Here is a 16680-nt window from a genome sequence, read left to right as displayed (position 1 = left end):
TTTGTTCATTTTTCTGTGTCATAAAGTCAGCAAACAGCAATAATAAAACCTGAATGCTCCCCATGGCTCTTAACAACCGCAGTCAATTTCCCCTCCATAAACAAAAGAGCTTCCCTTATCTCTGCTGCTTTATTGCTCTCTGGAGTGAGCTGCTCTCAAACTGAAACAAACACACATTTATGGATTTAAAACACCTTTTTTCAGAGTTAAAATGACTCGTTCAGGTCCCTCAAACACTTAAAAGCTGATTTCTTCCCTCCTCGGCCACATTCAGGAGGTTTTTCCTGGAATTAGAGGCTGGTTTCCACTTTACCTCATACTGGAGATACTGTTTCCTCCACTCCGGAGTGATATGGGACGAAAGATGCTCCGCGAATTTCATTGTGCCGGAACCGGTGTCCCCCTCAGAGCTCCGTTAAATCCGTTCAGCGGCTCTCCGTTCGCCGTCGACGCGACTTTTTTGTTGTGTCAGTCAACTTGCGGGCTCAACATGCGGCTCGTCCGCCCGGTGCGCTCCGCGGCTTCACTCCACTTCTGGCTCCGAGCGGGTCCGGTCCGTCATGCTACGGCTCCGGAGCGAGGGTCGGCGGAGACGGCGTCCGACTTGAACAGGTGGTGTCCGGTACGGCGGAGCTTCAGCGACTTTGCTCGGTGCCTCCCTGGGCAGGTCTGGGGACACTGCGGTCCGCCATCGCAATGAGCCACAGCGACGTGGTTGCGTCACAGGGCGCGCAGCGGCACCGGACGGACTGCTGGCACCGGGAGGAACCGAAACCATTCACCGGCGATCTGTTCGGTCCATAAAGCTGTCCGAGGAGGTTGTTGTTGTGAGTCTGCAAAGAAAAACAGAGAAAAAGTTCAGACTTTGACATTTAGACTCACAGTTTGATCCAACAGCACACTGTAAAAAATCTACTTTTAAACATTTTTCAGATTTCCTTGAAAAATGTTCTGTTATTTTACAAGTTGTGGTAAATTATAGACGAAAAAGTAGGAAAAATAATCGCTAAAACTATGAATTTACATGTTAACCGTCCTGTTGTCCTCATTTACCGACACCAAAAATATTGTTTCCGTATCTGAAAAAAAAAAAAAAAATCTGCAAAAAAAATCCCCAAATTTATGAAAATTTGTAAAACCTTCAGGAAAAAATTCCAATAATTCCTGAAAGGTTTCCCTTAAAAGTTATATTAATTTAAAAAAAAATTGGCTTGAAAATTCTTGCAAATATTTTTTTATTTAAAAATGAGTAAAAATCTTCCCAAAAATCCTAAAAATATCTAAAGTGATTTTGTATATATCAGTAAAACTTCTAAAGAAATTTTTTTAAGAACATTCACAAAAATCAACAAAAATCCAGTGACATTTGTTGGATTTTGGTTGATTTTTTTTCCTGACTGTTCTTAAGAAACATTTTTAACATTTCTTTTTTCCACCAAAAATATTCAGAGATTTCCCAGAAATGTAGAAAATGTGAACATCAGAAGTTTCACTGGGATTTTTTTTTATATTTTTCCACATTTTCTAACTTTAAAATGGATCAATTTTGACCTGCAGGACCACGCAAGGGTTCATGATAATAAAAAAAAGGCTAAAACTGTAAATAATGTAGACGTTAGAAAGACATTTTATTCAATAAATATTTTCTATTTTTTATTTTTTATTACACTATTTTAATGACATTATTCATTATTTGAAAGAAATGTGTAAAATGTGAGAAATGGTAAATAATTTAGTCAACTGTTAAATTACAGATAATACCTTCTATACTGATTTACACTGTTAAAATTTTTTTTTAAATTTGTAATAAATTAATGTCAACATGAATGTCATCGTGAAGTCAGGGCAAAACCAGAAATAATCTTAAAACTCGATCAATATTTCTTTAATTTTGTGCATCATATAATTATTTCGTTTCAACACAAATTTACTGATTAGGCTGATTTAAGGTTTTGCTGAATTATTTCTCTATTGAGTCCATTTTCATTTGGCTTGGTGAACTTTTTGTTGGGACAAACTCTCAGCGTTCATCACGGTCCCAAAGGTGAAACATCAACATGTCAGCAGCGGCCTCTGCTGGACAAAGCGTGTCAATGCATTCTAACATAAAACTGATTATTTGCTGCAAGTGTAATGACTGGCATCAACAGAAGAAGATGTTTCAGTTTAATTAAATGAAAAATGATGCTAATTGCAGTCGTAACCGATAAGAACTCAGAAGTGAAGACTGAATTTGGTAGGTGATACTCATACTGGACAGAGAAGTCATTAAACTAGTCGTTCTACAGTTCTATAATTTTATTTAGCAAAGCGACACACATCTGAGAGTCGATCCAACACAAGCAAGGATCGGTTCAGGAGAAAACAACCTGGATAAGAGCCATAAAACAAGTTCAAGTGTGATAATAGGACCGTGGTGTCTACAGGCAGTGCAGGAGGCAACTGGAATTTTATATTTATTTTTTGCTTTTTTCAGTCTGTCAAAAGGTGTTCAGTTAGCAGCTGGGTTTTAAGTCTGTTCCTAAAGACTGAGAGCAACTCTCTGTTCAGATTTATCACTTTTTAAATGGACTTTTTCCATCATTTTTGAGCCTCAGAACTTCATCAGTACAGCAGATAGGCAAATGACATTTTAGGAGGAAAATTGTTTTGTTTTAGCAGTTTTTCCTCTTTTAGTTTCTCATTTTGCCTCATTTTTGGGTGACTTTGGGAAACTTTATCAAACATTTTGAACAATTTCTGAGTAATTTTAAACCAGTTGGAATATTTTTTTGTAATACTTTTGTGTCATTTGAAACATTTTTAAATGAATGTAAACAGTTGTTGAGTGATTCCAGACATTTCTTGAGTCATATTCAACAGTTGGTGTCATTGTGAGCAATTTTTGTGTCATTTTGAAAATGTTTTAAAGCAATTCTGGATCATTTATATGCATTAGTGGAAAACTTTAGTGTAATTTTCAATATTTTTGAGTGATTTTTAACAATGATCAAGTAATATTGTGCAACTTTGATGTCTGAACTTGAATAGAGTTTGGTAACTCATTCCACCACCGGGGAACCATCTTTAGATGAACTTTTCCAAGCTTTTCTGGTTTCTTCAGTGGTTTCTTTCCCTTTGGATCTGCTCCTCTGATTAACTACCCAGCTTTTGGTGTGAAACATTTTTGTAGGCAGCCCTGTGTCACTGCTGCACATATCTTGCTATGAAATGAAAAATCTTCATAACAAAACATTTAACATGACAGTAAAGTAGTTTGATTTAGTAAATACATCACAATGATGTCCCAAAGTTTTAATCATCGCCTGAATCATATTATTTTTGAGGGCCTTAAATAGAACAATTGGATGAATAAATCCAGGGATGTTTATCATAATTATAAATACTTTTGCACGGATAAAAATAAATGAAAAACATTTAGTTCTGGACTCTAGTCCAGGAGGCCCAAACACCACAGTTAATAACTGAGATAATTAAGGTCCAAATTTTTCACACAAAAACTAGCAAAGTAGCAGCTGTATGTGATAAAGTAATAGAACGTTTATATGTAAAAAGATTTATACAACATTCTCTTACTGAAAAACTGCTCTTAATACATTTAACATACATTAATAAAGGTAGCCTCAGGCCTTAATGTTAACCTGTCATCCACACCATAATGTGACGGCCCGTGTACCTATATATCCAATAGAGTAACAACATCTGTTCTCTCCAAGGTGCTGGGATTGGGCCAGGTACAATCATTGTGATGTGGAGCACCTGGGCCCGCTGCTCCACCTCCATTGCATATACTGGCTGCCAGTGACCTGTGGCAGCTCTCTCTCTGTTCCTGTCATCTCAGCCACATGCACCATACTTTTAGTATTCTTTGTTAGTGCATCTTTCAACACATCATTTTCACACAGCCACATACATACTACTGATGTTACAGACTAGACACACTCCATGCTCATAGTTAACCTTTGTTTATCTTGCTCTAATTTGTAATAAATTACTTGATTATTTTGAAAAAGCACTCCTCCCGTCCTTTGGTCATGTCCTTAGAGCCGGGTTATTACAATAAACACTAAAAACACTCAAAGAATTTCTTTATATTTGGATATCATCATTTAAAAAAAAAATACTAAATCAAAACAAAGAATGTGTAACGTCATGATCCCCCATCCATTTCTTTGTTTAAACGTCCTTTTCATTCCGTCCACCGCATTTCCCACAGCGACATGCATCCGGAACCTTTCTTCCCAGCACTCGCTTCATCCGGCGCTTTTAGCGGACAGTACCAGAGACGGACCAACGGCAGAAACAAATCCGACTGTCACGGATTCTCGCCGATAACGGATTAAAACCGAACCGACCGCTGAAATATCTCACAAACGGCCGCCAGACAGGTGCTATCCGCCCGCCTCCCCGGTCCTCGCTCGGCTCGGCGGCTCTCCTCCCGGGACTCGGTGCGATACCGACGGTAACAACAATGGCTTCTGGTTCTCCGTCGTCCTCTCCGGACACTGCGACGGGCTCAGGTACGGACCCAGCCCGGCCCGACACGGGGGAGCCGCTCGGTGGGGCCGGCTCGGACTCGGACTCGGACTTGGGCTTGGGTAAGTTTGACTGCAGCGCCATGGAGGTGGGGGACCGGCCGGAGGGAGAGGAGCTGGAGCGGGAGTTCGAGGCTGCCGCCGACCGCGTCAGAGACCTGATCCAGACGGCCAGCAAGGACCAGCTGCTGTACCTGTACGCCCGGTACAAGCAGGTGAGGGCTGGGGGGTTTAAACCTTCAGGTACGAGCAGAATGTGGCTTCAAATGACAAAAACACGCAGTGACTCTTCATTTACCTGTGGGTCCTATAGGTGAGTGAGGCCCCTGAAGCTGTATAATGAAGTGTATAAACATTTAGGCAGGATGAGCCATGTGTGGAGGAGAGCAGGACACAACTCACAGGTGTTAGATTGATCATGGCTTCATACATGCAACATACACACTTCTCCTCCACATGAACACCTCAAGTTTGTCTCTAAAATTGACTGTTTTTTTGCAAATAATAATAATATCATGCCATGGACAGGGTTAACTGCAGCAGACAGATACTAGCTGGCTGTAAAACTTGCTAGAAGAATCTCTGTAAATGCATTTAGTTGCCAATAATGTTCAAGTGGACACCGTTTGTGGCTAAGATTGATAAATATCCTCACATCTGTCCATCATTCCCTCATCTAATGATGCATTCATTAATTATTAAGCTTTATTTATATACAGGGTTTCTGCAGGGCTTTAAAAAGCATTAATAGTCATTAAGTTGATTTTGCGAAAATTAAGGCCTTAAATGGCATTAAGAATCATTAAATTAGATTCTCAGTGGCATTAAAAATTCTTTCTGCAGTTTTCAAGAAAATATTTAACAGTAATAATAGAAATGATAGACTGTGATCCGTCAGATATGTGCATCCGCGTAAACATGCCGAAGCATTGCGATAATTATTCAAGCCAGTTGGGGACAGTTTTTATCTAAGAATCATCTTTTGCAAAAATTAAACCCGTGTAATTTGTTGAGTTGATGGTCGTGGCATTAAAATTTTTATATTATAGCATTAAAATGGCATTAAAAAGCATTAAATTTGTCTGATTTCTGCAGAAACCCTGATGTAGCACAGATTTATAGCTTATGTCATCTCAAAGCGTTAGCATAGCAAGAATGAATCACATGAGAATGAATTACAGAGAACAGAAAACCGAGCAGTCTCTCGTGATCAGTTTGTTTTTACTCTTTCTGTGCATCACAATAAACCTAAAACTGAACTGAAGATCACTGACTTTTGTCATTTTCTTCTTCTCAGATGTGTTAAGATAATTTACCGTAGTTCTGTGAATGCGGCAGCACGTTTGTCGATTTGTGTTTAACACCTCACTAAACATGAGATCAGCTGAATAAGTTGTTCTTTTATTCACAGGTCAAAGTGGGAAAGTGTAACACACCAAAGCCCGGCTTCTTTGACTTTGAAGGACAGAGAAAATGGTATGTGGCACTAAGTAAACAATTTCACTCACAATAGAATCACCGATTCACCTCAACATGTTTCTGGACTGTGAGAGGAAGCTGGAGAAATGCATGAACAGGGAGAACATGCAACTCCCCGCAGAAAGCTCCCAGGAAGGCGGGGATCTTCTAGCTGCACGTTGTAGCCCATATTTTGTAATAAAATCTAACAGATCAGCCACACAGTAACAGGTTTGCTGCTTGGATTGGAGTTTGAATTGAAGTACTTGTTGGTGTGTGTTTGATAGAGAGAGATGACTAGCTCATCTGTACAAGTTCCACTCATTTTATTGTACCTCTGCATGTGAAAAGCCTGAAATCCTTGTTTCTGCTGTTTAAATCTGAAGCACTTTTAAACTTTCAGTCACAAACTATTAAACAAATTGTATTCGTTACATTTACTAATATTATTAACCTGTTCTTAGATTATTGTACTTCACATTGTGTCTTCACCAGTGTTGCTCTGATGTTTTTGCTGATCATTCCAATACCCAATGCAGATAAAAATGACATCTCTATTGTTGTACACGACTGATCAATAAATTGTGGTATCGTAACAGGCAGGCCTGGAAGCAGCTGGGAGACATGGAGCCGGAGCAGGCGATGCAAGAGTACATTTCCTGTGTCAACGTGTTGGACCCTGAAGGCAGCACGAAGGTAATAATGTTATTTTTAATAATTGTTCATGAGAAATCAGGGCCTAACTGCGGTATATTCTGTATTATGCTATGGAAATGTTTAATATTCTGTGATGGAATAGATTCAAAATTGATCTTAGTAAAATTAAAAATCCTAAAGATATTTGGACGCGTTTATTATTACCTCTAAAGAAAGCTTCAATAAAACCATTTTAACCCTCCTGTTGTCCTCATTTACGGGCACCAAAGATATAGTTTCCTTGTCTGAAAAAATATCCAAAATTTCAGCAATAAAATTCCCCAAATTTCTGAAAATCTGCAAAACTTTCAGGAAGAAAATTCCAATAATTCCTTAAATTCCCTTAAAAGTTTGATTTAAAAAAAATCCCCCAAATGTGGCAAGAACATTCTAGTAAATATTATTTTAAAAAATGAATAAAAATCTTTTAAAAACTATCTAAAGTGATTACATATATATCAGTAAAACTTCTATTTTTTTTTCTTTAACAACATTCACAAACAAAATCAAACAAAATCCAGTGAAATTCTCTGGATTTTTGGTTGATTTTTATGTGAATGTTCTTAAACATTTTTAACATTTCTTTTTTTTCCACCAAAAAAATGTTCAGAGATTTCCCAAAAATGCTGAAAATGTGGACATCAGAAGCTTCACTATGAAAATATTTTCCCCCACATTTTCAAACTTTAAAACGGGTCAATTTTGACTCACAGGACGACATGAGGGTGAAGTGAATGATCTGAGTAGCCTCAGTTATAAGTGAGTTTCAAACACAACCTTATCTTGTTTGCTGTAATCTTTTTGTTCTCTTTAAAACTCTGGTTTGGTTTGTCACCTGTGAGGATACTGAGCTGAAGATCATTTACACATTCATAGAATATTATCTGTCTGTTTAGAGTTCTGAGACCTTCTGTACCTGATTATAACATGTGGCTAAATCACACTGAACTGGTCATCCAAGTTCACCAAAACAGGTCTGCAGAGGTTAGAGGTCCACAGTCAGAAGAAAATAACTATAGAACCATCTAATGTCACTGCTTTGCCTTCAGGGTGCAGTAGAAAGTCCATACCAGCAGGTGTCAGTGTCAACCTGTTGTTTCAGGCTTATTTTTCTGTACATGTAGAAAAAAGTTGCATTGTTTTCCTCAGCGGTTGGTGTTTTTGGATGTGAATAATGTAAGAAAGTGTTCAGGTATTACAGCTGCTGAGATGTTCCAGTTGTGACTGTTTACGTGTTGACACTAAAGAGAATTGTGTTGCCATGGACAGGTAGTCCTGTGGGACAGAAGCTTTTAGTTACAACAACAACCAGGTACTGTCTGCTTATTTTGGAAGACGGTTATCTGGAGCACAGAGAGGAAAGTCGGATATTAAAAGCAGCATTTTATAAGGATGATCTGAAACATACAGCCCTGAATTCTGTGGCAAAAGTTCAGTAAATGGGCTCACAGTTTAATCCTGAATGGAAGAAAGCTTCTTTAAAGTGTCTGTGGTTCTGCAGAAGTTGTTTCACAACGTCCACTACAGAAGAGGGATTCTGTTAACCCTCATGTCGTCCTGCAGGTCAAAATTGACTTGTTTTAAAATTTGAAAATGTGGGAAAAAAATATATTTTCATAGTGAAACTTCTGATGTCCACATTTTCAGCGTTTTTGGGAAATGTTTGAACATTTTTTGGTGGAAAAAAAAGAAATGTTAAAAATGTTTTCTAAGAACATTCATCAAAAAATCAACCAAAGTCCAATGACTTTTTCTGGATTTTTTTTTTTTTTTTGTGAATGTTCTTAAAGAAAATCTTAGAAGTTTTACTGAAATATATGGAATCACTTTAGATATTTTTAGGATTTTTAAAAAAGATTTTTACTCATTTTTTAAAAGTATTTACTAACATTTTCTTGCCAAATTTGGGGGATTTTTTTTTTTTAAATTGAACTTTTAAGGGATACCTTTAAGGAATTATTGGAATTTTCTTCCTGAAGATTTTGCAAATTTTCAGAAATTTGTGGATTTTTTTTGCTGAATGTTTGGATTTTTTTTCAGACAAGGAAATAATATTTTTTTGGTGTCTGTAAATGAGGACAACAGAAGCGTTAAGCCATCCTACGAATTGGAGGAGGACATGGTAAATACTAAAACAACTGTAGATCTGTTCTTTATGTGTCACATTTTTCTTGACATCTTTACATATGCTGCCTTTATTTAAAGTAACTATTCTGACAGTTTCTTAACAAATCCAGTGAAAATCCTCCATTTTTAAGTGCCTGATTGCTTCCTGGGCCGCAGCATGTCAGAGCTTTGAAGCTGCAGCTTGATTTGACTATTTACGGTCTGTGTTGGCATTAATGTGGCAGCCATTTAAAATTTTTTTTTTTGTACCTACTGATAATGGGAGTTTTTAAGGTTAGAAGTATTTGAGAAATTGGTTTCAAAATACTGAGATAAAATCAATTTAGCTATTCCTAATGTCAGATGTGGGTCGCTCAATGAAAAATCAATCAATTCCTCCCACCTGATCCCCTCAGAATCAGCTGGTTTCTCTTCTACGATAACTTCATTGTATTTTAATGAAGCTATGTAAAGCTTTACCTTCATATTAGGAGTATTTTCAAGAGTTACAGGTCCTTGAAGTAAATGGGGTGACTGTTTTGACAGGAGGAACCATGTTTATAAGTAAAAATGATCCTTTTATTTTCTCTCACTTGTTCTGACCGACCATCTGTCACACATGCTGATATGAATCTTGAAGGTTTGCCTTTAAAGTTTTCTCTGGTGAATTATCAGAAAACAGAAACCCATCCAGCGTACCAGTGGTTGTTTCTAGGACTCTGTCATTAACATTAAACTGCTGCAGTTTTACTGTTCCCACTTTAATTTATCTCATAATATTTATGCTCATGACCAAAATGATGATTAAGTTTTAGATCGTGACCCCTGGAGTGGATGTAAAATTGATTTGTTTGTGGTTTTTAGCAGAATTCAAATGTGTTTTTCAGAACCTGGAGGTTTCATGTGTCTGTCTGTAAAGGTCTCATCTTTACATTTTGATACCAGGATCATCTTCTAGACATGATGCTTTGTGTTTCAGACTTAGACGTATTTTAAACGTGAAATTGGGACCGACCTCGATGTACCTTAAGGTGGTAGACTACCCTAATTTATTAAACAACTTATTGTGTTATAATTTCTAAACAATGCAACCAATGAACACAAAACTTGGCACAAAGAAAGATAGATTTAGTAGAAGTGTTTTACATTTAGCTAAAGTCTGCCACATTTTATAGTTTCCATGGTAGCAACAGATTTGGTGAGATACAAAAAATCTTGTGGAACAAAAATCTTCAGAAGGAAAATAGTTATAAACACCAAATGTGGTGCTGACTCCTTATGTTATTGTGTATGTTTTAAGTAGACACATTTTTACTTCATCTAATATTTCTGCTCAAATAGAAAAAAAGGACTCTTTTCATGGTTATCAGTCAAGTATACAAAAATAGGAAAATCTGTCTACTTAAAACATCCATAATAACATCAGGAGTCAGCACCACATTTGGTGTTTATAGCTATTTTCCTTCTGAAGTTTTGTGTTGATTGGTTGCATTGTTTAGAAATTATAACAAAATAAGTTGTTTAATAAATTAGGGTAGACTACCACCTTAAGAGCCTCTAACTCAGAAAATATTGATGGTATGAAGGTAAAACTTTGCATCGCTTCATTAACCCGTTAAACTTCAGTGTCCCGCCAGCGGTACACCTACTAATTTGCATAGAAATTTAAAGAATGTCCGAAGGCTGCAAACGCGATTATACAAACACTATACGTCGATGGAAAGCTTAGATTCTCATGAATCCGCCGGTATAAACCACTTTCAGATGCGATTACCACAGCGGGTAATATAAACACATTTGTCCGATAAACAACGAATATCCATCCATCCGTTCTCTATACACGGCTTCAACGTACACAGCGCGACTCACATTTCCGGGTTCATTATTACACACAGATGAAAATATTCCACAAAAAACGGCCGTAATCCAACCTTGGACATCCAGACAACACAAGCTAGTAACATATTTTGTCCAAAACATGTCCTGAAGTCGGTATATAATCCATGAATAGGTCATTTTCAAGGAAATGCACCTTGCGATGCCCGTCCAATACTCCCTGTATTTCTCGTCATATTTTTTATTTACAAATAGAATATTAGCGATTTTTTTCGTACTGAAAATGGCTGGAATTGACTGAAGCTTAAATACACTAATAATAAAGGGTCAGGTGGGAACTTTTTAAAGATCTGGTTGATCTTATATGACATGATTCACGTAATACATAAAATAACTAGTATTAATCACTATAAATTATAAAGATGAAATAACTTATTATTGCCTACATGTGATATCAGGCTTGTTTTCTAGCCAATATACTCATACTGTATGTTCAGGGACATTTCTACCCACACCTGAGCACTTCAAAGACCTGTAACTCTGAACATACTCAAAATATGAAGGTAAAGCTTTGCATGGCTTCACTGAATGCAGTAAAGTTATTGTACAAGAAAAACCAGCTGATTCTGAGGGGATCAGGTGGGAGGAACTGATTGATTTTTCACTGAGCTACATCTGACTTTAGGAATAGCAAATATACTAATAACAAAGAATCAGGTGATTCTCTGAGGGTCAGGTGGAAACTTTTTTGACATTTGGTTGATTTTATATGAAATGATCCATATAATACATGAAATAACTACAAAAAACCCTAACCTGTGTCCATAGAGCACATCTGGATAAACGGATCCTCACTGCACCTATAGTTTAACCGGGGTGGGGGGGGGGGAATCAGAGCCAGTCGACAAGAACAGCCCCAGAGAGGGGGAATTGGGTTTTTATTCCACCAGAATGAAAAGCAAAAGGCCTGTCACATGTGCTGCTGTGCCTCTTTCCACACTTCTTTCTTTTTTCCTTGTCCACATCCCGTCTTTGTTCTCCACCTCTGTGCTACCTGCTGCCCCCCATCATCTTTCCTTCTTTAACCCCTTCACTCTTTCCAGACTCGCTCTCCCTCCTCATCAGCGTCTCTTTAATCGCCGCCAACCGCATATTCAACCTGACACTTTTGGCCGTGCAGCGAGGGGGCAATACTCGCTGACTCTGCCCCCGCAGCTGCACAATGCCGGGGGTGGGGGGTGGGGGGTGGGGTGGGTGGGGGGGGGTGGGTGGGGGGGGGAGGGAGCCCAGCAGACGGGCCGGCCGACGGGCCGGCCGACGCACAACTGCCCCCCTGAAAGGCACCTGATTGTATTAGCGTTAACAAAGCGCCACAGCGCGGCGGCCGCTATTCTTTGGGAGGCTCGGTTAAATGGTGTAAGTAGGGAGTGCATAGACAGAGGAGCAGGGGAGAGAATAATAGCCACAATCTGACCTCTGTTCCTGTCTCAATTGTTGAGCAGACTCTGGCTTTATATTGCATTATGCTGCAGAGGAGCAGGGCCAGTGCATCAGCGAATATTCCGACTTTCTCAAGTGAATTAGGCTGTCCCAAAAGTGCACGCGCGGTTGTTTTGCTTCGCTTGTCATGTTCTCCCCACTCTGCCCATTTTCTGAAAATCAGATTTGTGCGGGTTCCTTTTGTGAGTCAAGGTTGGTCAGCAAAGAATGGTCTGGGCAATAAAGCCTCGGGGGCCCGTGTAATATGGGATTCCATGAAGATTAACAAGAGCCGTAATTAGGACGCAACGTAATTTATGCCGTTTCTGTGCGTTTTGTTGGTCGTTTATTAGCGGTGAGGTCATCTCCGGAGCCGCAGTTTGAACTTTGTTGGGTGTTAGATTTCCAAAAGCTATAGGTGAGGTCATTCACGGTGAATAGACGGGTTCAACCCTTTTGTTTACGGTCCAAAAGTCTGACCGTACAGGATAGAAGAGCAGTCTGCTGAACGAGCTACTGGTGCTCAGTGAGTTTGTGACGTACTTTTTAAGTTTCTCTGTGTTTAAGGTGGGTGTTTTTTAATCCTCGGTGTTATATTTTCTCACAGGAAAGACGAGGAGCAGAAAGAAGAACGGGTTTCGGAGGAGCAGCAGTCAGCTCTCTGTACCAGGAGGAGACGATCAGGTATTTATATCCTCCACACAAACCACCGTTCAGACGCTGGATGTTAAAGGGAAAGCATCCACTGATTGTGTTTCCGATGCCAAAGTGTTTCCCAGTTCTTCAGGGCGCTCCAACAGACTCAGCTCTTTCCCTCCTCTTGTGAATCACCACATATTTAATGCTTAGGTCAACTCAGTCTAAGTCTGGCTTTGTTAACCGCTGGTCCTGGTGCTGTGTTCCATTATATCCAACAGAGCGTAACTGCAGTTAGAGCCCGGAGACGTCATACAGTCCTGATTTATGTTAATGAAATATATTCTCCATTTGCTCTTGCCTGGCAGACTTACTCAAGCTTAAAAAAAGACACCCCCCCCCACCCCACCCCAAATCATCTTCATTTCAATGAAAAGAGAGCTCTTTTGGAGATGAAAATGAGACGTGTGAATCCTGCAGGTTTTCCTCATAAATGCTTGCGTGTGATTAGTATGCACGGTCTACGGGAGAGGCGGCCAGAGTCTCCCTGTTTTAATTACGATTCTGGGGGTGATGAAGACGGCAGAGCGAGGCAGGTACAGCAGCTCTCCCAGAACGCTGCTCCTCCCGGCGGCAGCATCGCTCCTCCAGGGGAAACCGGCGGGAGGGAAAGGGCGCAAACACACACCTCCGTGACACATAAACATACACTTTTTCGCCATACGTCGCTGCGAATTTTCATCCGAATCCATGCGTAACCTGCCGGAGCTGTCACACTCACTGCTCTGCTGCATTTCAATTTGCTCTTTCTCGCACACCAACACACACTCCATATTAAACAGTTAAGCACCTGTTAACCAGACACACAGTTAATTGCATTGCTCATCTCAGACTCTGTGTGTGTGTGTGTGTGTGTGTGTGTGTGTGTGTGTGTGTGTGTGTGTGTGTGTGTGTGTGTGTGTGTGTGTGTGTGTGTGTGTGTGTGTGTGTGTGTGTGTGTGTGTGTGTGTGTGTGTGTGTGTGTGTGTGTGTGTACAAAAGCGGGATTGATTAGCGATATCCCCGGGCTACTGAGCTGATCAGTGCGTGATTGAGGAGGCTTTGAATGCTACATTTGTAATTCCCTGAAAAAGCATCCTGATGAACAGCGGAGGCTTTGTTGTCCGAACACTTTGCCGGAAGCCAGAGCTGAGTTATTCCACTTCTCATTGTTCCTCGGACCTCCGTGGAGCTCGGCCACGTCGGGCAGCCTCCTGTGGGGGGGGAAGCGGTGACAGATTGTGTAGGTGTGCGCCCGCTTTGATGGATGGCGTGGCCACGGTGCTGATCAGCGGAGCTCAGGCCAGGTAGATGAGTGTTTTCTGCGCCACTGCGACCAGCTCGGCCTGATGGATGAAGGACATATCTGCCAGTACACCGGACCGGACGCACACATGCGATTGCACATATGTACACAAACCCGACGCCCTCGGTAGCCCCGTGATGACAGAGTAGCCTGTGACCTTCCCAGGATGCTTTGCGGCGCTGCTGATGTCACGTTGTTCATAGGAGCCGCATTAATCATTAGTTTGTTTATCGCCCGTTGGTGTCTTTGGATTCATGTGTGCTGGAAACTAACAACACATGTTCATTTGTTCGCTTATTTTAGCGATTGTGTTTATCCTATAACCTTACACTGTCCGCTTAGGCGCGTGCGTGTGTGTGTTGGCTCGTGCTTTATATACGTGTCATGCACCCGTCAGGCCGGCCCTGTCCGACCATCGACGAAAGACTGATGAGCCGGCCTATTGATTAGTTGCCGGGGGAGACGGATGGCGGCCACACACCAGGGACACTCGGGGTCACGGTGGCCATCAGACGAGGAAGTGGGTGTGGCCCCCACGAGCGCAGCCTCATGAATAAACATGGCGGCGGTAATCAGGAGTATGCAAATGAATGTGCTCATACATAACCCGGCTGTGATAAAAAGTGTAATGAGTTATTCATAATTCACCAAGGGCTGATGAGAGGATGGATGGAGGGAGGGAACAAAGTGAACGAGGAGGTGAAAGAAAAGGAAGTGAAGAGGGGCAGAAAAGAACGAGCAGCAGATGAAACTTTCTTTGTGTCCTGATGTGTGGGTTAGCTTTAGAGGTGCGTTCTCGCTTTGTTGATGTTGAAACTACACATGACAAATTGGCAGTTTTCATACATACATATATATATATATATATATATATATATATATATACTTTTGAAAAATCCAATCAAAGCATTTTTGTCATATATAAAACGAGATGCCTAACAAATTCAGCCACCTAAAGTCATCCTCTAATTCAAGCTAAAGGACAAAATACGACAAGTTTAGGAATTTACTTCTTCTTCTTCAAAAAAAAAAAAACAATTTCAGCAATTTTCTTTTCATAATCTTGTGTTACCAAAATGTCTGCTGTCCAGTGGGCTAGAGGTCTCTGTTTAACATTTACTCAAAGCATTTTCATATTCTTTAGTGGGGGAAAAAAAGTAGTCTCATGAACTTGTTCTGGACAACTGATCTAGGACTGAGAAACTGTGATTTTCTGATAATTAAGTCTTGTTTTGGTTTTATATGTGACCAGTAGCTGTGTTAACCCTCATGTCGTCCTATATTTTCACAGTGAAACTTGTGATGTCCACGTTTTCAACATTTTGGGGAAATTTTTGAACATTTTTTAGTGGGGGGAAAAAAGAAGTTAAAAATGTTTCTTTAGAACATTGACAAAAAAAAATCAAACAAAATCCATCAAAATTTGCTGGATTTTGTTTGATTTTTGTGTTCTAAAGAAAATATTAGAAGCTTTATTGCTACAATCTACAATTCTACAATTTCATTTAGCAGACGCTTTTGTCCAAAGGGACGTACAACACAAGCAAGATTATATAAGTAATCACTTTAGATATTTTTTAAAATAATTTTTAAAAATGCTTACTAGAATTTTCTTGCCAAATTTGGGGGATTTTTTTAAAATATATTTTTTTAAGGGAAACTTGTAAGGAATTATTGGCATTTTCTTCCTGCAGATTTTGCAGCTTTTTAAAGAAATTTTGGATTTTTTTTTGCTGAATTTTTGGATAAAATATTAGAAGTTTTACTGATTATATAAGTAATCACTTTAGATATTTTTACAAATTTTTAAAAAATGCTTACAAGAATTTTCTTGCCAAATTTAGGGGATTTTTAAAAAAATATTTAAGGGAAACTTGTAAGGAATTATTGGCATTTTCTTCCTGAAGATTTTACAACTTTTTTTTTAGAAATTTTGCTGAAATTTTGGATTTTTTTTTCAGATAAGGAAGCAATATTTTTTGGTGCCCGTAAATGAAAACAGGAGGGTTGAGGCCAGTTTTTTGCTTGTGCAAAAGCCAAATACGTCAGGAAAACACTGTTTTTGATGAGATTCATGTTGAATGCTAGTGTGCTCTGAACTAGACCAGTCCAAGTAGCCTCCAACAGAAAACGGGTTTAAGTCAACCTCTGTACAATATCAATAAAATGACCAGTGACTGTAAACTCTGTTGCCTCACAATACCTGTAGCATTTCTATTATTAACAGTAGAGTGTTTCTTCTTATAAATAATCAATAGAAAAAAGTTTTTAAAGACTGCTCTTCAGGGAAAAAAGGACATTGTAATATTTAGTTTTTCTGCAATATTGGAAAAAAGTAGATGAATTTTCACCCGGTGGCCTGAACATCTCTGTTTGTGGCTTTGTGTTTCTGATTTACGTGGTGAAACAAATTGTTGGATTTTGTTGTGGCAAATATTCTGAGACCCCTGACTTCCTTGTGCAACCAAATTTTCATTTTCAGTGTTTGTTTCTTGTTCTTTGCTCATTTTTCTGTGCACATTTGGAGCCTACAAATCAGCAAACTCTCTCATAAATAAACTAAAAAAAAGTCTTGGTGTGTTCAAAATC

General features: G+C 39.3%; 2 protein-coding genes across 2 annotated transcripts in view; one reads left to right on the top strand and one right to left on the bottom strand.

Annotated features, from left to right (window-relative positions):
* Positions 1 to 726, bottom strand: part of xpr1a (xenotropic and polytropic retrovirus receptor 1a) — a 133951-nt gene extending 133225 nt beyond the window's left edge. Inside the window, exon 1 of the mRNA XM_051947732.1 lies at positions 314 to 726. Coding sequence (XP_051803692.1) covers positions 314 to 382 — 69 coding nt within the window. The 5' untranslated portion in view covers positions 383 to 726. The remainder of the gene's footprint in view (positions 1 to 313) is intronic.
* Positions 727 to 4246: 3520 nt separating this feature from the next.
* acbd6 (acyl-CoA binding domain containing 6) overlaps positions 4247 to 16680 on the top strand; it is a 51824-nt gene continuing 39390 nt past the window's right edge. Inside the window, exons 1-4 of the mRNA XM_022207355.2 lie at positions 4247 to 4750; positions 5947 to 6011; positions 6593 to 6689; positions 12718 to 12794. Of these exons, the coding sequence (XP_022063047.1) occupies positions 4472 to 4750; positions 5947 to 6011; positions 6593 to 6689; positions 12718 to 12794 (518 nt within the window). The 5' untranslated portion in view covers positions 4247 to 4471. The remainder of the gene's footprint in view (positions 4751 to 5946; positions 6012 to 6592; positions 6690 to 12717; positions 12795 to 16680) is intronic.

Source organism: Acanthochromis polyacanthus, chromosome 4 (assembly GCF_021347895.1).
Source record: "Acanthochromis polyacanthus isolate Apoly-LR-REF ecotype Palm Island chromosome 4, KAUST_Apoly_ChrSc, whole genome shotgun sequence".
In the NCBI taxonomy this organism is placed as follows: Eukaryota; Metazoa; Chordata; class Actinopteri; family Pomacentridae; genus Acanthochromis; species Acanthochromis polyacanthus.
Note: the sequence above shows the minus strand (reverse complement) of the source record. Positions and strands in the feature narration are given on the sequence as shown.